The 21,314-nt window shown below is 40.4% G+C and overlaps 1 protein-coding gene across 1 annotated transcript in view; it reads left to right on the forward strand.

Annotated features, from left to right (window-relative positions):
* The first annotated feature begins 3,806 nt into the window (after positions 1–3,806).
* Positions 3,807–21,314, forward strand: part of PIK3CB (phosphatidylinositol-4,5-bisphosphate 3-kinase catalytic subunit beta) — a 58,087-nt gene continuing 40,579 nt past the window's right edge. The window contains exons 1-2 of the mRNA XM_084291778.1: positions 3,807–3,927; positions 18,324–18,509. Coding sequence (XP_084147904.1) covers positions 18,357–18,509 — 153 coding nt within the window. The 5' untranslated portion in view covers positions 3,807–3,927; positions 18,324–18,356. The remainder of the gene's footprint in view (positions 3,928–18,323; positions 18,510–21,314) is intronic.

The following is a 21,314-nucleotide window of genomic DNA, read 5'->3' on the forward strand; positions in this document are numbered from 1 at the left end:
CTTCTTTTTCTGCTTTAATTCCTGAACTTGTGGTACAATAGCCTAATTTCTGAGAGTTCTTGAACAATTTTCTGGGTGTCATTGCTGAAACATAGGACTAGGAAAGAGGAGAAAATGTTGCTTTATTTTTCTCAGTGTTGCGTTCACTGGAAGGTATTTGTTTGGTGTATTTGCTGATAGCTAATCTCCTCATCTCACATTCAGTAAAAGCGAGTTTCATCATTGCTGTGGATGCTACGGTACCTAATGCAGCTTGACATTCTCTTGTCCAGTCTTCAGTGCTACCGAGAGCATGAAATGCATGCAACAGCTCTGAGGTAGCTGCTAAATAGCCTAGCTCTTTGTTTCTTTCTGTGTAGCTGTCCAAAGCAGCTGCCAGTGCTTTCAGCAGAGGTCCTGACGCCTTCCTCAGCACGTTCCTCTGGAGCAGGAGATCTGTAGAGAGGAAAACTGTCAAGAAACTGCTGTCCTGTGTCACCCACTCAGCCCCCACAGAGTCCCACTACCTAAAGCACTCCTGGAGCGTGCTAACAAAGGTGCCTTCCTGTGCTCCAGCAGAACGCACAGGGGAGGCTGCCCGGCAGGTCGAGAACTTGGTAGAGTGGAGAAGACTGGGAGGGCCAGGAGCTTAGCCCAGGAACTCCTGGGTGGCATCTTATGCTGCTTCTGAAGGATTTTTATTTATATTTTTCTTATTATTACTTGGTTTTGAGTGGATCACTTCTTCAGCTTAGAATTGCTTTGGGTTTACATTAGATGCAACACAAGTTTTAAGCAATGGCTGCTTGTACGTTTCCTCCCTTCCATGCTGGTACAATTTCTTGGTATGCATTTGGAAATGTTCCTGTGGACGTCACAGAGTATGGAGGGCTGTGGAGCTCTAGAAAGTTACACTGTATTGCCACGGATCTTGATCGCCACCCAGCAGTTTAGTGATTGTTGAACTATTTTGTAAGATGGCATTTTTTTTAAAGACTAACATAAAAAATGTATCTGTGTAAGAAGGGTGTGATGAAAAGATTCCCACGAACAATTATTTTGCAAAGTGTTCATGTGTAAGGGAAAACAGCTGGCTTCCTGCTGGGTCCCCCGTGCTTTCTGCAGCCTGCTCTGGGTGGGCCCACAGGGGGTGCCGAAGGTGTCGTGCTGTGGTTTTGGCTAAGCCCAGGGTTGACAGAGCCGTGTGGGATGTGGGAGGCTCAGTGCTGATGTCCTGCTGACAGCTCTATTTTTTCCACATTCCCCAGGGAGACACAGTGGGGAAAAGGTGTGTGCTCCTCAGAGCCCAGGCTGTGTGCCCTGCTTGAGGCAGTTGCTTCAGTCTTCCTGCTGGTCCTTCTGATCTCTCCTGTGTCCCCAGAGGCTGTTTCCATGTCTCTGGGGTCCCGGGGCTCTCCCTGGCTGGCAGGCCCGGTCTGTACCTCGGCCTGTGGGTACTGCAGCCACCGGCCTGTGGAAGGCGTCCCACTTGTGCTCTGAAGGCAGAGTGCGTACTGCTGCGTGAAAGGTCGTGACCAGATGGGATCTGTGTTTGTGCCGATAACCATCTCTTGTAACCTCTGTTCTCGTCGCCTGAAAATGAGAAAGGTTGCTTGGCTAGAAAAATAAAGCTGTGAAAAATAAAGCTGTAATGAAGGCAGGGCGTGGGCCTAACACCTGAAAAAGTAGAAGGTCTGTGTGCAGCAGCGGTGCCTTGAGGTCTGGAGGGCCAGAAACCCCCTGGCAGTCTGCAGCCTGCAGCTGGCTGGGGAGCAGCAGAAAGCACACTGGGGTGGCATCGGAGCGAAATGAACAGGAACTAGCAAGCGAGGGACTCCGGAGAAGGATGAGAGGGGATAAACTTTGACAGGAGCAATTCCCGAAGTGCTGGCTTGTGGGCCCCAGGTGCTCCGTGACTTAGCCACGTGCCAGCCTTCGGCCTGAGTACCAGCGTGTTGGCTGCTGCCTCCTGGAAGCGCCTGGGGGGTGTTGGCCCTCATTGGCTGTGCAGTGAGGTGCTGGAGGTCGGCCCTTTCTGAGGTGGGAATGACTGGGAGCATCACAGGAGCCGAGCAGCCATCTCATTCCGGGTCCCAGTCCGCAGTCTGCTGCGAACAGAAAGAGAAGAATGGGACAGAAGAGTCGGAGTAGGAAGAGCAGCAGTGATACGGCCGCCTGCCTTTAATTCTGACGCAAAATGCACCAGAAAAAATGCAAAGTGCACTTTGTCTGTGTGTCAAACTTCTGGCTTATTTTCTTTTCAAATAATCTTCTAATCAGCAAATTGAACAACACTGCGCTGTTACGTACATTTACAAACTTCCCATTTTACAAACTTGATTCCTTTCCACTTACAAGCTTACCATGGGTGGATAATACACCCTAGGGAAGGAGCAAGGTCACAGGTTTTTCCTTTGTATCACGGCTGATGTTAGAAAGCTGGTATTGTGCACTTGGCCTCTGGCTCCTACATTCCACTTGGGAGCCTTCGCTGTGGTTTGCCAACTCTCTGGAAACATTTGTTGCTGTTAGGGTAACCGTGCATCACGTACCCCACTACTGTCACCTGTGCAGTTTCAAAACACTGCTCTTTGCTATGTTGCTGTTGACAAGCAGCCCATGAAAGGTTTCTCGTGAACGTAGGATGCGTGTCAGGCTCACACGATCTGATCTGTGAACACCTGACAGGAGCCCTCTGGGATGCTGGGGTAACCAGGTTTTAGTTAAAATAACCTGCTTCTGTGCCAGCACGTGGGACTGCATACACGTGCTTTGTCTTCTCTTTGGGAGGCCGCAGATGCTGAAAGATTGTTTCCTCAGGAGGAAGTTCTGGAGTAACTGCTCTTTGTCTTGTATTTGTAGCGGGATGGACTTCACACTCCCTCGCAAACTTCTGCTTTTTGGCCCCTAGTTTTTAGTTCTGATTGATCTGGTTCCACTAATGCCTGATTAGTACGTTAGCATTGGTTATAAGACATTTACACTGCTCTTGTGTCCTTACAAGTTTTATATCCTGCAAGACCTTCATTTTTCTCTAGTCTTCCTATTTGGCTGTTGTAGGCACCTAGGCTTTAGTCATGGGAAGTTTCTGGACCAGTTCACACCTTTCTGTATCAAAACCTTGCTTTCAAAAGGTTGTGTCTGGAGCTGTAATTTATTTTTTTTCATATGTAGGGACAGCAAATTGATTTTGTCCCCAAGCCGCTGAAGAAAGCTAAATTGCTTCCCAGGGCTCTACAGTGCCAATTCCTACTGAGGTTCTGCCCTGCATGGGGCAGGGGAAAGGCAGCCCTTGCTCCTGATCGCTGAGTTGCGTTGAGTTCTTACAAGCACAACGTAGACAGACTAGTCAGTGTGTTTTAGAAGAACTGTTCATGGGAGGAGGAAGGTAGTTAGTTACCTGCCTTGTGTTTTGTGGCTTGATCTGCAGATAATATCAATGCAAACTGGTAGCACCACTTTGTTGTCAAGGCCAGTTCAAATGTTTTTGTTTGCTTGTTTAATTTTGCTGAGAGCCTGGTTTGCATTTCAGTGCCAGATTCTGCTCCTGGGATGGAGCGACACTGGATATATGTGCAGATTATACAGTTATTCTTATACCTATATTGCTAGAAGAAATGGCTTCTTCTACGTTTTTCCTTTTTTTTTTTTTTTCCTTTGAGTTTGAGGATTCATCATTCATTTAGTAAATAGATTGTGTGACATGAGTATGACATTATACTATTTGAAAAGAATGAAAATGTGATTAACTAGAAATTTCTGCACAAACAGTTCACGCCACCATTAAACTAAATGTGAATTACATTATCTTCTGTTTTTCTTTTTTAGGTTACATTTAGGTCATCTTGAGTAACCTTCTGAGAAAACAAGCGAAATAGTAGGAAAGCAATGTTTAATAGAAGTAACTTCACTACACAGCTGGACTGAAACAGGAACAAGTTCTCTGAAGTAAGTATTACAGTTAATTTTTTTGTCTTGTGAAGTCAGTAGCCTAGTTATTGGGCTATTATTGTATTTAACTTTGAAGTTGCATTAAAAAATGAATGACTCCATACTCACTGCAATCAGTTGTTAACGGTCACTCGTTTGGACTCCTACTGAAGCACCTGCCATCTTGGTAGCAATTGTACCTTATGAAATTTCGATAGGCTTCATCTCTATTTTTCTCTAGGATCCTGTCTGTTCTGGGTATGGTTTTGAGCAGGAAGTGGCCTACTGCAGAGGCTGTTGCATATAAACCCAGAGCTGCTGGCAAATATTAAAGCCCTGCCTGCATCTCCAATAGAATTTGAAAACTGTTTTTGTCTGTAACTTTCCACTTCTAGAGTTCTGTGTGTGGCTTTGATATTTTAGAGTATTTCATGTTTAACGTAATTTTTTTTCCTTTTCAATAGATTACATTGTTCGGTGGGAGTAAACATGCTCTATCTTTAGTGAAGCTGTATTTTTCTCTCTATATAGTAAAATATATATATAATATAGTATAATATGTATACATTTTTCAAATATAAAGGAGGCACAATAAAATTTACTAGGTTTGCAGTGTTTACACTAAAAATTTCTGGTAGGCACCAATGTTTAGAATTAGATTAAAGAATCAAATATTTCCTTTCTCAGTTAGCCCTTAATAGCTGTGCTGTTTTCTCTGCTGGCTTTCTCTGCCAAGTAAATTTGAATTCTAATTTGCAAAGTGATACAGATTGAATGTAGAGGAGACAGAGTCCTTCCACCGTAGAACAGCGTGTAACCTGGTGATCTGAACACCATGGAGAGTATCACTGATGTCTGCTGCCCCTCACCTTGGTGTCTTCATCCCGACACTGACTGATGAATTCATAAAGATCTGAGAGGGGAGTCATCTCCCCTTGCAACCCGCCCACCCCCAAAACAAAAAACAACAACCAGAACACTAGGACGAGTATTTATGTACCTTACTCCAGGGAAGGGAAAGTCATATATGTAGCAGTGTGATATAGGAGCCTCCCTGCAAGCCAGTGATACGAGTCTGCCATTGTCACTATCACTGGATAACTGTTTTAAGCCAGCCTGGTTGTTTATAGCTGCATCCTCCCTCCTTCTTCTGGACAGTAATTGCTCTTCGTGTCTCCCATCCTGCTGTTACAAGTGTCAATGCAGTGAAATGGATTGTGAATCCAATTGAAGTTATAACGAACCTGGCAGAACAGATGTTTTTAGTCTTTATCAGTTTTTAGACAGGGTCTGTATCAGTACAACACGAACTCTTAGACTGTCCAAGGAAAGGAATGAATGGCTGGGACTGGGAGGAAGAATGGGTCTAGCTGTCAGTGGCAGTGTTGTCCTGTATTGCAGTTCCATCAGCCATCAACCCAGCAAGTCTTCAGTTTATGAATCTCAGATGTATGTTTTTCTGCACTGTCACATTAACTTCAAGCTCAATTTTGTCTCATTTATGGTATGAGAAGCTTAGCTACCTACCTTTGGGACTGTGAATTGCATGTTTTGCTATCAGAAACCTAAAAATGTAGGTAACTGACAAAGCATAATTCTTAATTACTGTGTGCTTCAGTTGCTTGAGATGGGACTGTAATATTTTTTCTATCAACTTATTTGCATCAGATGGGGGATGTTTAAACATCATTCTACAGGTTAGAAACAGAGAAAAATCTGCATAATGTTTTGTCTGTTTTTGTTTTTTTCTTTGGAGGGACGGGGTTTATTCATGCTATGTGATGTGAATGTCATTTTGCAAAAGTCGTTGAAAGTACACTTGAATGCATAGTCAGGAAGGAAAAAAACCCTGGCTATTAGAACTGAAAGGGAGTGGTTTATTTTGGTTTTCAACAAGTGTATTTTGGCATCTTGCTTTTATTGCCAAAAGGAAATGACTCTTCACAGCTTCTTAAAAGAGGGATGTGTATAGGGGTAGAAAAGTGTCTGTGAACCTAGTCAGACAAGCTCAACTTTTCCTACTCAATATTTGTTCCAAAGTGGTTTTAATTGCCAGAATAACACATCCGTACTGATAACTTTAAAGTTTCAAATAAACAAGTGTTTAAAGTGTTTGACGTGCATGTTAGTTCCCGTCCTCTGAGTACTTGAACTTGGAGCGAGTGCTACAAGGCTGTCAGCACCTGAACATGTGTGTGGGGGGGCCTCGGTCCTTGGAGACTTGGCAAAGTAACTGTGCTTTACATTGGATGTTGCAACAAGCTTGGGACGTGGTGACTCCCAGCGGTCCCTTCCAACCTAAATTATTCTGTGATTCTTTGACGATCTTAATTATTTTTGGTCCTTATGGCTAGGACTTCTGTCAGCTTTATTCTGTTAACTTCATGACAAAAATATTGATTGCATGGAATTTTGATGTTTGTTCTTTTCTACCAACTGGCATGATATTTCAAGTTGCCTTTATGGATGTCACAACAGGTACATAAAATATATCCAGCTGTTTGCATTAGACACAAATTGCTGTATTTCTTTCAATGCTTGTTCAGCCATGAACAGTCCTGATAATGTAACAAATGGCTGTGAAGAGCCAGCTCTGAATCTGTGCAGTGGGTGACAATGAAGCTGGTACAGCAAGAGAACCTGCATCTTGATGCAAATTAGAAATTCAGACCAGATTGATCTCTGGAACAAAAAGACCCCACCAGGAAAAATGTTTAGTCTGATTTTTTTCTTTTATTTTTGTTTTCCTTCCCTTACAGAGCATCTTTCTAACCTGTAGAATCCGTGGCACCTCCATATTTGAATCCTAAGCACAGTCTGCTTATGTGATAGTTTTGTGTTTCAGTGTGTGCCCTCCTTTTTGGAGAAAATTTCACTCCTAATTAATTTCCCACTGTTTTTAATTATTTTACTTTTTTAACCCCTCTTTCTGATGCATACGATTTGTCTGCTGGAGGATAACCCTCTTTCCTAGAGGTTTTGATTGAAAGATCAGAAATAATTGAGAAGTGAATCTTCTAATCCCTGTGTGAAGCGGTATCTATATATAGGAAAACCTCAATTTCTGGTCTTTTTTTTATAGTAGGAAGTCATCTAGCACATAATTTAGAGATGTAACATTTTAATAGCTAAAGGAAACAATTGGCTGCTGGTGAATTTTGAAGGTCTAGGTCCATTTATACAATTTGAGATGAAATATTAACCAGTTATATATTTGAATGCCTTTTAAGTGGAGTGTTTATTTTTCCTTTCCTTCTTGTTTAAAGTGGAACAAGTAATTATCCTGCATGATAGAACAGGCAAGAAAACACTAGGGAGCAGAATTAGTACTGATTTAGTATTTGCTATTTTTTGCTAGATTAGGAAGAATAATTTTGTACAATTCATGTATAACAATAGAACTTGAGGGTAAGAAGGGGGGAGGCTACAGGTTGCTTTGAAAGATAAATCAATAAAATCAAAACTCCAGATTTTAATGCATCTCTTCAGATTTACAACAGACACATTATGTAGTCTTTTGAAATAAGAAAAAAAAAAAAAAAAAAAAAAAAAACTTATTTTATGTTCAGGTATGCAACCCGAGAAACTTTTCAGTCTCACCTGTGTTAAAATGACATCTTTTTTCTGTGTTAAGGTTCAACTTTTTCTCCTGCTTCCTGCTTCAGTCTGACTGCCCAGTCCTACCTTTTCATGTGCCAGCTCCATTCACCTTTTTTGTTATGTCTGATTTTTCATTTTGCATATGTATTTATATATATAGACACATATACACACAGGTGGTATATATAGACACGTATACACACAGGCTTTAATTTGAAAGTATTTGTATTTCAAAAATAGATATTTATTTATATATATAAATTCACATATGTATATGTGCATATATATAGGGCTATATGAAATACAGATATTATAAAAGAGAACCAACAGGCAGTTTTGAGTAATTCAAGGACATTTAAGCAGAATTCAACATATTCTAACGCTTTATGCTAACCTTTCCCTGGTACATAAAATGCTTACATTGTTCTGGAGTACCAAAAGCAAATTATCTAGGTGTGGAACTAACCAGGTCTAATCTGCCAAATCTGTAGTCCCGCTTTACTGAGCTGGACTACACTAGTACAGAATGCACTGGTCTTCACATCAGCTCCTGCTCTGTCTACCACTTTTTTTTTTTTTTTTTTTTTTTTTGAAACCTCCTGAAATCTCTGAAGAGAGCTGTTCACTAATTTTCCCAGAGGTGAACGTCCACATATGTTCTTACCAGCACAGAACACCGGATTATCCAACTCCCTGACTTGGTCAAGGGTATCACGTTACCTGCTATTTATATGATGCTGCTTTCCTAATCAGCTGCTTTCTTCCACTTCGTTATATTCTCTCCGTTCTTGACCATTCAGAACTGGATTCCATTGCACTGAAAGAGGACGGATGTTTTCTTGTAGTGGTCCCAGCTTCAGTGTGATCCAGTGATCAAATGCACCTGCAGACAATTTCAGCCAGTAGCATTTAAAGGTGAAATAAGTTCTTCTCTCTGCAACTCACTTTAATTGTACAATACAAAAAGATGGTCGGCAGCTCATTTTATTTATATATATTTATACACACATACACACCTAAAATTTTATAGATATGTATCTAAAACATCTGTATGCCAATTTCAAGATAAAACAAGGGATAGCCATGAATTAGCTGAGAGAAACAACTTTGTTACTTTTGTACTCATGAATATTGTACTCCCTGTGAATTGTCTGAAGTCGATATCAAAAGCCTGGGACTAAAGTTTTGTTCAGTTGTCTGGTTCATTATGAATAACCTTTAGAGGGAGCAGGAACAAAGCTTATTTACCTGAGCATAAAGGAGCAATTTCCTCTTATCTTCATTGTTCCTGCCAGTTCTGGTAAGTCTCCAGGTCTGGAATACCATTTTAATAATGCCATTCTCTACCTGTACACTTGTTCTGCAGGAAAAAGTTTCTGATGATGATAATCTCATTTACATGCTATTTTAAAAATTATGCTGTCATTGAATTGTAGAATAATTTCCATAAGAAGGGACAACCAGGGGTCATCTAGAATAACCACCTGCTCAAATCAGGTTGCTTAAAATTAAATTATATTTTAATTTGGAATCAGTTAATGTTCGCATTTTTATCTTGTCTCTAAATCCTGCTGAAGTCAATTGCAAATTCAAGCACTCAGCATTTTTTTTTAAAGTGGGCCCACTTTCATTTAGAGGCATTAGTATCATAATAAAAACTCTGTGGTGGTTTTAAAACCCTTGCTCCAATTTTTAAAATCTAATGTATGCTGCTGTGGGTACAGCAAAGGAATTCTGATACAGAAATAAAGTTACACAAGATGAACGGATAAAATGATTCATGGCTATGGAAAAAAGACCCAGTAATTTTATTTTTTTATTGGTGGAAAATTATATTTCATGAGGAGAACGAGAGAATTCAGACTTGAATAGTTAAAAGACTTCTCTTGCTACCAGTCTGAGCACTGTGAGGGAAAGACATTTAAATAAGGCATTTTATGTTTTTTATATGTAGATATTTTTAGAAAACGAAATGATATTTTTATTCTGATTTCTGAAGAAATCCTGGCTAAATTGGCACTTAATTTTCCACTCCATAGGGCCAGCTTTGAAATAAACTGCTGGGAAATATTTATAGTAATGCATGCTCTTTAAAAGTAACTTCTCAGGCTACACTGTAGATATCTTAAATTCTTAAAATCTTTGCTATTATAGATAAATAACCATGACGTTCCTGGAGTGGAAAAATTTTAGCTTTGCTAATTTAGGCAATTGTATTTACAATCAAGTTGTTTGTATTTTATTTTTAAATTTGTAAGCGGTTTGGACTGTCCGGTTGCAGCAGGCCAGAATGGTATGACATTATATATGGAATACACTTCAATTTTTTATTGTGTGACTTTCTACTTTCCCCAGAGCAGCTGTGGCTGCCCCAGCCCTGGCAGTGCCCAAGGCCAGGCTGGATGGGGCTGGGGGCAGCCTGGGCTGGGGGCAGGGGGCTGCAGCCAGGGGCTCTTTGAGGTCCCTTCCAACCCAAGCCATTCTGCAATCACCTGTGGTGATTCTGTCCGTGCATCAGATCCCATCTTTAAAAGAGGGCTCTGGGTAATCTGGTGTGAACTGTGAGTTCCAGTGAACAGAAAGTAGTCATTAGCTCATGCATTGCTCAGCACAGGTGCTTTCCCCTGTCCCTTAAACCTCTAAATAAACAGGCTGCAGTTTTGTTTCATCTCTGGCTATTGCTGAAGGCAGCAGCGTTGTTCTCATGCTGCTCTTGCTTCAGCTGCAGTGCCTGAACGCCACAGGCCGAGTCAGGTTGTTCCCTGATTTGAGGGCAAACAAGTGGTGTTTGTCCGCAGAGCCGTGGTGGTGTGCGGCCGGGGAGGTGGGCAAGGGGCTGGGAAGGTCTGACCGTGCACCGCTCTCCCAGCGAGCTGCACATCGGGTGGGATTGCATGTGGGAAAGAAAGGGGCTTGGCAGAGCAAAGAGGTGTCTGAGGAGATCCTGTTCCAGGCAGTGCAAATACAGTGGAAATCGGCAACGTGGGAGTCCCGTGCAGCTGCCTGGCATGGTGCTGGCCTGTTAGCTGCAGGGCAGGCGGCTGGGGCACACCAGCTCCACGGGGGCAGCAGCTGTGAGCTTGGTACCATTGCAGCAGGAGAGGATGTCGCTCTCCAGAGCCACCAACAGGCACGCTGACCTCCTCTGTGTATTTGACTTCACCTGAGGCTCCAGAAGAAACCTGAATTCTTTCAAATATAAAGGAGAAGTTTCGCCTTTGATTTTTTTTTTTTAAATTCTTCATAAGTTTCATAGGACATAAGCCTTCTTGCATGTTCTTACTCTTTTTACATCCTTGCTGGTAGATTCTTTTCCCTTATTTGTTCTCAAATGTTTCCTCCGTAGCGTGTTTATCTTTTTATAGTACTAGATGTTTGCGTAGTTAGAAAAATGATTACAAAGATTATATTGTGTAAGCGCTTAGTGTTTCTTCTGCTTAGACTACGTGATATGCTGCTGCTGTTTCCTAGAAAATTACTGTGGTCAGATTGTCATCTAGTCTGTTTGGGACAGTAAGGTATTGTTTCAACACTGTTCTTGTGTGTCTGGATGGGGTGGCCCTTTTTCAACTGCTTTCACTACTGCAAGCCTTTTTTTTAGCCCCTTGACTGCCACGTGATAGAGGAAGCAGCAGATAAAAGGCAGTATTGATCACAGTGATGGTCATCTTGGAATGTGGTGCACAGCAGCTGTAATAACTTTATATAAAGCAAAAAGCTGGATGAGCAGAGTGCTCTTAGATTTTACATGATCGAAATAAGCTAGTTTCTGTTTTCCGCCTCATCCATGTAAATATTAATATTCATAGTGAAAAGAAAAAAACAAGGCTGTGTTCAGGAGTTCGTTTTTTTTTTTTTTTTTGTAGCTTAGCAAATGTAAATGACTTTTAACCTGAGAAGCTGTGTGTATTTGTGCTCTTAAAATGTACCTGTGTTTGAAATAGTAGATGAAGCAGTAAGTAAATGAAAGCTTCTCCATATGGAAACCGCCCTCCTCATACATGAGAGATTCCTCTCCCCCAAACCCTCCCTTGGCTTGGTGCTAGGAGGCAGCCCTGGGGTTGGCTCTATGAGATGTAACTGAAGGGGTTGGAATTTTCCTCCAACGTTGTGTCATGTGGGTTTTTATATTTACCAGCTTCCTCACAGCTTCTTTCACTTGTATTTTACTAGTTTCTTTTTGTTAATGCTTCAGGACAATTGATCAAACGTTGCGTTAGATTTTACTTTTCTGTTATTTCATATTAAAAGAACACCAAAGTACACCTCAAAAGATGGGTTTTAGGGGATTAGTAGTGAGGTCACAGGGATAAAGGAGTGTTCGTAACTTAATGGCATAGTGTGACATTTCAGAACTTGTGCTTTTTTCGGTACGTCACTTTTAGAAGAACTTACCTGACGCGGATTAATGTTGGTTGTTGCTTATGATCCATGTGAATTTGTGAATGTCTAGGTCTCTAGCTGATGTGACAAAGTATTTTAAAGAGAAGTAAGACTAGTTTTATTATCTAATGGATGAAACAAAACCAATAATTTCCTCTTGTCTCCTATCTTATCAATTCTTTTTCTTTTCCATATCTATAAGTCAACATAGCTTTTCTTTCTTCAGAAGACAACTAACTGATGCTGATGTTGACCCAATTGTGCTGAATGAACGCCAAGAACTTCTGAAATTATTTAGAATGTAAAACATTGTTTTCTCTGAGATACGATTGAGGAATGAGGAGGTATGGAGAAATTCAGAGGTGACAATAGAAAGAGAAGAAAATATAAAAGCATGTAAAACCATCCACTTGTTTTAATTTTAGCCTATCTTTCAGAACTGGAAGTGATTCTAAATTTCTTCTGCTAAATGAGTAGCTATAATTTTCCTGGGTAATGATAAGGGTCTGTTCTCTGCTATCTTTGTTGTTCTGCATGGATTGCTATTAAAGTAGTAGGTTGAATTTCAGCTTCAGTATTCATTCAGGTCATGCCTGCACTTGTCCAGCAGTCTTGAACGTACCCAAGGATGGAGATTCCACAACCTCTCTGGACAGCCTGTTTTGGTATTTGATGACACTCAAAAACATTTTACAAGTTCATTGCATTGTTACTCTGTTTCTAACCTTCTGCTGTGCCTCCTGACAGATCCTCTGAGTGTGCTAGGACTCTTGTTCAGCTCTTTGGTTCAGGATAGCCTTGTGAAATCTCCACTCCCTTGCTAAACGCACTCTGCCCCTCATATCTTCTTGGATGGCACTTGGCTTCATGTCAGCTATTTGCACCTCCTGGTTCTAATTCCTTTGCACGAGCAAGGTAACTACATGACACAGGTACAACTCAGCTTCCCATCACTTACTGCAGTGGTGTGAAACCTTTGCAGCTGGGTGGTTTGGGGCTCTCTGAAGTACTCACTAGGGAATTGAGTTTGCTGCAAGCTGATCTCGCCTACCTTCTCAAATCCTACTGATCCTCTAGTCTAAACTATAAGTCTTGTAATGCGTGAGGAAGTTCTAAACGTGTGGGTTTTGTTACCTGATACTGTGAAACATCCCAGTGGTTCTGCTGGTACCTGACACTTGCTGACAGCGTTGTCTGTATTTTGTTTAAAAAGACCCCTTTTTGTACCTGCACTGTATAGCCCAGGCATGCACAGTTCTAGTTCCATGTTTTGCTTTGGGGAAAAAAACACGTGGCTAGCAATTTACAGAAAGATACGTAGCTTGGTTTTGACTGTCATCTTTCCCGAAGCCCTCTTAGGAATCAGTGAAGAAGCAGCCTGCTAGTGGTAACCATTTTTTTTTTTTTTTTTTTTTTTCCTTTCAAAGTTGTTAGATGATGAGAGGTGCTTTTTTTGGAGAGTAGGGTGGGTGGACCTGCAAGGTCCACAAGGTCTCTTGGCTTCTGGAATAAGACTTAGCTCTAAAGCCATTTCTTCTGTCTGCCAAGACATGGTAAGTCCTTTGAAAACAAAGAAACAACAGCAAAGAACACAAGTGCCTGGGAACACATAGCCCTTCTGGTTAGCTGCTCAGAGCTTGTGGTCTCTTGGCTGTCTTCGCCTCCTTGAACTGTCTGATTATCTTGTGATCAAGGTCATAGTGCAGAGAAAGGCCAAAAAATTAAGTTCTGTAACTTTCACGCTGATTTCACAGAAGAAATTCTCACACTCTGCAGGAATTCGTGATTAAGGTATTTAGAATTCTGTTACTGAGCATTCATTTAGTGTGGGCATTTAGTACTTTCATTGTTTTTTATTTGGGAATTATTCTCGCTGCTGAAAGCAACTGAAGTGTTATTTGGTGCATGGCTTAATTTGGGCTGCCCCAGGAGGGTGGTCCCAGTGAAGTGTTCCCTCCAGCATGGGCAGCAGGGGGGGCGCAGCCGTTCCCCTTCAGCCTGGCATCATATTGACCAGGCATGCTGTGTGTCTATGAACCATCTCATGGCACAGTGTGGAGGCTTATCCTACAAGCTTTCAGCATCTAGGTTAGTTCTGCTTCAGTCTTAATGCTTGACACACGTACCAGATACACATATTTACAGATGGAAAAATTGCAGGCAGTTGTCTTGGTTTGATAACCCTGGTTGTAGGGCCTCTTGTTTGCGGACATTAAATACATAAATACAAAGATGAGGCTTAAATTTTGTTCCTCTTATTGTTCTGGAGATGACCTACTAAACTGTGTTCCGTTTCTTTCCATTAGCCTTAGCAGCTCTTTCTTCTGATATAGCAAAATACAGACTGAGCAGTTTTGAGCTTTATCTTCACATAAAAATATATTTAAATCTGAATTGTGTAACTCAAAGTTCAGAGCAAATCTACAGTTCGCATGCTGTCTGTGCTACAGACCTGTGACATAAGAAAAACATTTAGTACTGAGCTCTGCCCCTGTTGAATTAAAGCAATCATTGATTAGGTATTTGTTGCCAAGATTAAGCACCGTTTTAATTACTTCCTTCTTTTGTATAAGAAGTTGTTTTTACAGCGACTGCAGACAAAAATAGCTATGAGGTTAAGAGCCTGAAATAGCTTCTTAGTACTATTTTGATTGTTGATTATTTTTCCCCTTAGCTGGAAGTTGTTTAAGATGTCCTGTGTGCTGTTGCTCCCAACGCAGATGGCTTTCTGCCTTTGTTTCGGTTCCTGGAGGGGATGTTGTTGGCTCGGCAGCAGTGCCTCGGTGCGTTTTGCAGCTTGGTCCGTGACTCACGCTCACAGCCACCTCGGGCTGGCAGTCAGCGCTCCTCTCCGCATCGGTACTTGCTCTCTCCTCACCCCTGTGATGTCAGCTCCCGGTGGACACTGGGTGCTGACTGTGAAAGGCACTAACCTGTTTCGTTGAGGAAGGAAATGTTAAGTAAGTGCCTGAAGGCAAGAATAGCTTCCCAGCGTGCTCAGATTGGTGTAACGATGGCTCTTCCCTTTTTAGCTGAATATGTAAATAGACATCAGAAGCTTCTTAAATTCCGTGTTGAAAGTCGGTAATAGTAAGCAGATCTCTTAGAAGAACTTTCTATCTCTGCTTCGTGCTGCCTAGGTTAGAGGTACATAGTGGCGTTTTGAAGTCCTGCTGCTTTGGATTTTCAACCTGCATTGGTGCACCTACCTTGCAGCCATCACAGATGGCTTAGGAAAACCTCCAGAAGAGGATTGTGATGTGTAATATCTCACGCTGAGTTAAAATGGAAATTACAAGCGAAATAACTACGTAGAACAGATTAACGTTGTTTCTCCTTGCTGCTGCTCCTGTTAACCTGGTGCTCTACAGCAAGTTACACATTCTGTAAGTCAGCTTTGCCGTGATGGCTGCGGAAAGCAGCTGCCAGCAGGCTGTGATTACACCTGTATGAGCACAAGTATGAAAAAGCTTTAGGTTTAGATCATTCCAGTGAATTTTCCGTGACTGCTATTGTCAGTTGCAACAAAACTGAAGCAAAGGTGTGGATAGAAGTTGTTGGATAATAATACCCCGTTTAAGGAGTATCTCACTGAAGATAAACTAACTGGTAATGAGGAACTACACATTTCCTGAGACTTTGGGTTCTATGTTTGTTTTTTATAGTGTTATGTGTTGCATGACGGGGTTAAGTTTTATTTCTTTCCTTTAGCCAACTTAAAGAGATCACTCACTGAGATAAGTCCGTGGATGAGTGAAGGGATGGATTTGTAAAGATCTAGTAATTAAGATAAGGTATTTTCATGCCTGACTGGTTTTTGTCACCAGGTCTACCTGCTCCCCCTCACCACCAATCCTTTTTGTTTTGATTCCATGTAAATTAATTTTTTTTTTTGAAATAAGAACCTAATGATAATAAACTATGGTTTGATGATGATGATAATAAAAGCTCCAAAATTGTTGCATCTGTTGAGTAAAAATGTTTACTTGCGTATTTCTGTTTTCTGAGTTAAAAGTTTTTTTCCCGTTTGTTTTTACTAAAAAATGTACTGTAATTTTATCTAGTACAAGCAAAGTATTGAGCTCCGTATCTTTAGCGTAGTAACAAGATACGTTGGTAGCATTCATGTTTGTGAACGTCTCCACAGCTTCAGGAGGGCTGAACAGAAAGGCTTTCAAATGGGTCTTGCTGCTCGGTGTGTTTACTTGGCAGGTTGTGGTGAGCCTTGCGTGCAGTGCCTCGTATCTACGCCAGCTTTTAGCAGGCAAGCTGTGAGCACAGCCGCGGCACCAAGGAGCTGCTTTCAGCAGTTAGCTGGGCACCAGGCGGGGTTTAGGCTTGCTATTCCGTTGGTGACTGATGAGCTTTAGGCGGTTTCAGTTCCCTCTAACCAGCACAGTCTCTTTCTGTCCTGGAGGTTTTCATCTCCTAACATTTCCCAAATGTCACAATGACCCCTTTTATAATTTTCCAGAATCTGAAGGGATAGAAGCCAGTTCTAAGAATGATGCAAAGATACGGACTGGGAATATTTTGGAGTGGTGGTTTCAAATGGCACTGGTTGTTTAAAAGTGATGATCAATAAAAAATACCCCTGAGCAGCCCTTGGTAACGTGTACAAAATACTAACAGCTTATTCGTCAGTAACAAGCTATGCAGTGTAGTAGGTTTTGTGCTGCTGCCGTATGGCGTTACCTGCTGTAGGCACGTTCAGCCTTGGCTCTGCTTGATTTATTTCATTGCAAGCTGTCTGCATCAGACCAAAGAGTGCAAAGAGACTTCCTGAAGTGGCACTTCCACATCCCTGATGTCGGTGAGGACCACAATGCATGCGACAGCGGATTGTTTGGTTTAAAGGCCTAGCAATTTTAAAGAGCTTTACATTGAGTTGAATTTCTGTAAAAATAAGAATATCCAACAAACCAAGCTTAACGAAGCATTAACTTCTGTGCCTCATAACATCTGGATTTATTTACTGGTGCTGTCACTTTTCTGAAATGAAGCTGTTTATCAAAGAAAAAGGATGAGAAGCTGGAGAGGGAGGGGAGCGAAGCACCTCTGTTATGACACAGTCCGCCTCGTGCAGTTTGGTGGCCGCTTCCACGATAGTGTGCTATTAAGGTTTCTTGGTTGCTTGCTTTGGGAAGAAAAAGACTAACAAGCTGCTTCGGGATTGGAAAACTGTATTCATGAAGGTGTTGCATAGATGTTGGGAAGTTTGATGCACAGCACAATAATTATCTATAGTTCTACGGCGTGACCAAGTGAAGCAGTTAGGTACTGATGAAGGTATACATACACATTTAGCACCTGGAGAACGATTCCTTTTTAAAGAAGGATTTTGCATAGTGACTTAAAAGTAAAAATGAAGTGTTAAGCAGACTTCTTTACCATGTAATCACTGGTAGAGACCGGATTTCATATGGTCATTGTGCTCATTTTATTTTTTCTGTTTTCACGATGATGCTCTGTGATGCTGTAAAGAGCAGCCCAGTGTATTGCTTGCATCTTGCTTTTCCTGCTGGTGCTATAGTGAGGGAAATAGCTTCTGTTAAGCAGAAGGCCTGATTTCAGAGCAGGGAGGGGATCCAGAAGAGACGGGAAGGAGTGATGAAAGCTGGGGGAAGCTGCAGTAGTAGTGGAGTTGCACCACAATCTGGTGTTTTTTTTGTTTTTTTTTTTTTTTTGCTTTTTGTTTTTTTTTTTTTTCAGCGAGTGGTGGTTTCTCATCTCTTGTTGTCTAACAAGAGTTAGACAGGTGTGGAGTTAAATTCTTCTGTCCTTCTTGGAGAAACCTTTAGTACAATCTTTTACAACTTCCCACCTCTTTGTCAGCTGAAGGACATGGTCTGGATGAAGAGGAAGCTAAATATTTGTGTTTCCCTTTCAATCACTATTCACTCATCTGTAGAGAATTAATTGAAATGACAAGACTTGGAAGGTCCAAAACACTACTAGTACTATTAAGAATAATTGAAAACTGAAATTTGAAAAACTGAAATATAAAGCATAAGAAATCAAGAATTCAGGGAAGTGAACTAAAGAAGATGACACAAAGGCTTTTCCCCTACCCTGCAGTGGGTGTAGTTTACACAGTGAGTTGAATTTAAAGGAGATGATAATCTAAAATTATTTTCTGACTTTGTTTTATTAGCCTCTAATCGGTTATTTTTTTTTCTCTTATAGCTTAGTATAAGTTATGTAAACACCACAACAAGAGTGCTTTATCAGGCAAGTGCTCTTAGTATACTAAATGGAATTAATGAGTACAACTGTGAATATGTGTTTGCAATACTGGCATTTGAGGCCCTAGACTTGCAAGCTGAGCTGCACAAGCAGACTTATGTAAACTTTCCAAAAGCTTTAAAATGTGTGTCTTATTATAGAAGGTTAAATATACTGAATTTAATTTTTTATTTTTTTTTCCTAAGGCCATGTGGTTATGATATTGTTGAGATTCCATAATGCCTCCTGCCGTGACAGACAGCCTGGACATCTGGGCAGTGGATTCACAGATTGGTGCTGATGGCTCAATATCTGTGGACTTCCTATTGCCCACTGGAATCTACATCAACCTGGATGTCCCTCGAGATGCCACCATATCTCATATTAAACAGGTAATACCAAATGGCCAATTAACTTATAATTTGGAATGTGTTCTGTTTCTGATTTTTATGTGCCTTTTGGCAAATCAAGTAGTGAATCTAGGTAGGCATAAAAAATAAATTAAAGGTGCATTCATAGCAGAATGATTGATACAGATGCATGTCTCTGAGGGTTTTGAATGTTTTGGGACAGATGTCAAGGCTCGGAAAAATAACTTCTTGCTGATGGTACACTTCAGCAGAGATTACCATGATTGTTCTATGTTAATACTGAATTGCTACATCTAAACTTTTAACATACCATTAATTCATTGTACATTTATTTAACATTTCTCTGATAAGTGTGGAAACAGGAGACGTTGTGTCTGATTTGATTTTTAATATAGAAGTCATATATTGTGCTCCTGTTTTGTTTGATTGACACCAAAGGTGGATGCCTTAAACACTACATATGCCACTTCTTAAGTTTGTGTACAAGTGCCTAGTTGGGGCATCACTTAAAAAAAGAATGAAATCTTTGATTTATTTGCTGTGTGAAAGGTCTCTTTCTAAAATGAGCGTGAAAAATCCTTGTCTGTTTATTCAAAGGAAACAATTTTCTTTACCAAAGAAGGCCACTGACCTTTTTATTTTTTTTAATGTTTTTAATTCTTTAGGGACGGGGTACTGTGGATTTTGTATTTTGAAAGACAGTGTTACAAACAGTTCACCCAGATAATATCTCGTGTAATTGTAAAAGGATGGAATTAATAAAATCTGGTTGCTAAAATTCCAAGATTTTTTTTTTTCTGTTCAAATTTGAGCAGTGGATTTGATCTGTTCTTGTTTTTGGTGTGTTTCAAATGTCTAGCAGGGGATAGCGCAGTACCAATAACATCTTCTGCACTCTATAAGCCCATGTTTGTAACACTAGGTAAGAGTACTTCAGTGTTAGTTTTCATACTTCTGTGCTGTTATAACATACATCTGAAGCTATGGAAATTTGGTGCATTGTTTTGACTGTGAAAGTGTTCAAAATAAAGTTGATGAGGATAAACAGGGAGCTTACAAAACTTACAGTCAAGACGGAGGGACAAATTTATGTGCATTCTTATCTGAGCCCGTCACATATTAGCGCTTCATGATCTCTCTTTATTGATCCCTTATTTTATTAGGAGAAATACTTCTATCATTTTATCACAGTTACGTTTCCTGGAATTACGTCTGTGGTCAAAAATGCATGGCAATAGAATGCCTAGGCTAGGTGTACTCTCAGGGTACAGAGGGAATTCATGGCAGTGCTGCGCAGGGAAGCAGATCTCTAGAGGATGAGTGTGGTACCTTTAGCCTTCAGCCCATCTTTCCTTTCTGGACTATGTGAAAGACAGAAGTTGGGCAGTGAAAATTACTTGAAAGGATAAAGAAAAGACTTCTAACCTAAATCTTGAAAGTGTACATATCATTGTAGCTTCTTAGATCCAGAAGTCATTAATCTAAAATAGTTTCTCACAACTCTAACATCCTTTTACCAGGCAAATGTTCATAATATGAAGCTAGCATTAAAATAGCTCACCTAACTATGGGTTCTTAGACCTCCCTGCTGTCTTCCTTTTTCAGGCTGATTCCATTTAACTTCTTACAGAATATTCATAATCTCATGCTTGCATTTGTCTTTTTTTTTTTTTTTTTCCTGTGAAATATATTGTTAATGGAAAAATAGTGTGAATTTGTTTTACTGGCTTGCAGGTTCTTTGCTCTTCCTTTCCTCTCAGCTTTAATTTAGACACATCACTCTTAATTCTTCCTTTAGTACAAATTTCACTTGCAGGATTTTAGGCATAGCATTCCACGGAATTCCTTAATTAAAAGAATTTATTTTTCTTAAGTGGTATAGTAAATATCTGGTTGCCTTGCATGTAAGAGGTTACTTTTAACCATTTCCTTTGATATGGATTGGAGATTGCTGTTAGGTAATACCATCTAGTAATAAAGTCACAGACTGTTGAAAAAGAGCTTGTTATTAAAGCTTGACATGTGCGAGAATACTTGCTTTAAAGCCTTTTAGTAACAGGGTTGTTTTTTTCCTTCAAGTTTAATAAACACGAAGAACTTCTGAACTTAGGCAGGTTAGTAACAGGTGTGTATTATGCACAGAAAATAATGTTTTGTTTGTTCTGTACCAACTTAGTTTTTTCATTAAAATAATAATAAAAAAATATTGAAAGTAAATTCTTGCAGTTTTCCTCATGAAGAGTTATATTAAGAGTTGAATCACTTTGCTGTTTCCAAGTGAAAACTGCCTCTAGGCTCAGTAAGCATAAATAGAAGGACGGAAATTCAAGTTTCAACATCAAGATTCAGCATGACTAGCTGTGAGAATCAAGCAGGATGCTTTCTGGGGGAAAACATTAGACTTCAGCATCAAAAATAAATGTTAATGGAACATCACTAAACACCACAGAGTGACAGTGAAAATGACACAGAAGTGGCTGTCTCTCTGTTTGTCATGTCAGCAGCACAGAGAACTAGTTCTTTTTCCAGCTTTGTTGTCTTTCCTGCAGTAAATAGTAGTCCTACTACTTAAAGTACTCACAGCTCAACTAGGGGTTAGGTTAAATTAAATTTTCTTTAAAACTGACGCCTGTAGCTGTAAAGGCAAGTAAACTGCTTGGAGAATTTCCTCTAAATTTGACTTCACAAAAAGCTCCTCTTGTTTTGGATTGTCTTAAAAGCTGACTCTAAAAAATGAGGGAGTACTTCCAAATGAAGCGAAGGAAGTGTGGTATGTAAGGAAATAACCACAAGTTTAAAGAATAATCGACTGACCTTTCACTGGAT

Source organism: Netta rufina (genome assembly GCF_964035555.1).
Source record: "Netta rufina genome assembly, chromosome: 9".
In the NCBI taxonomy this organism is placed as follows: domain Eukaryota; kingdom Metazoa; phylum Chordata; class Aves; order Anseriformes; family Anatidae; genus Netta; species Netta rufina.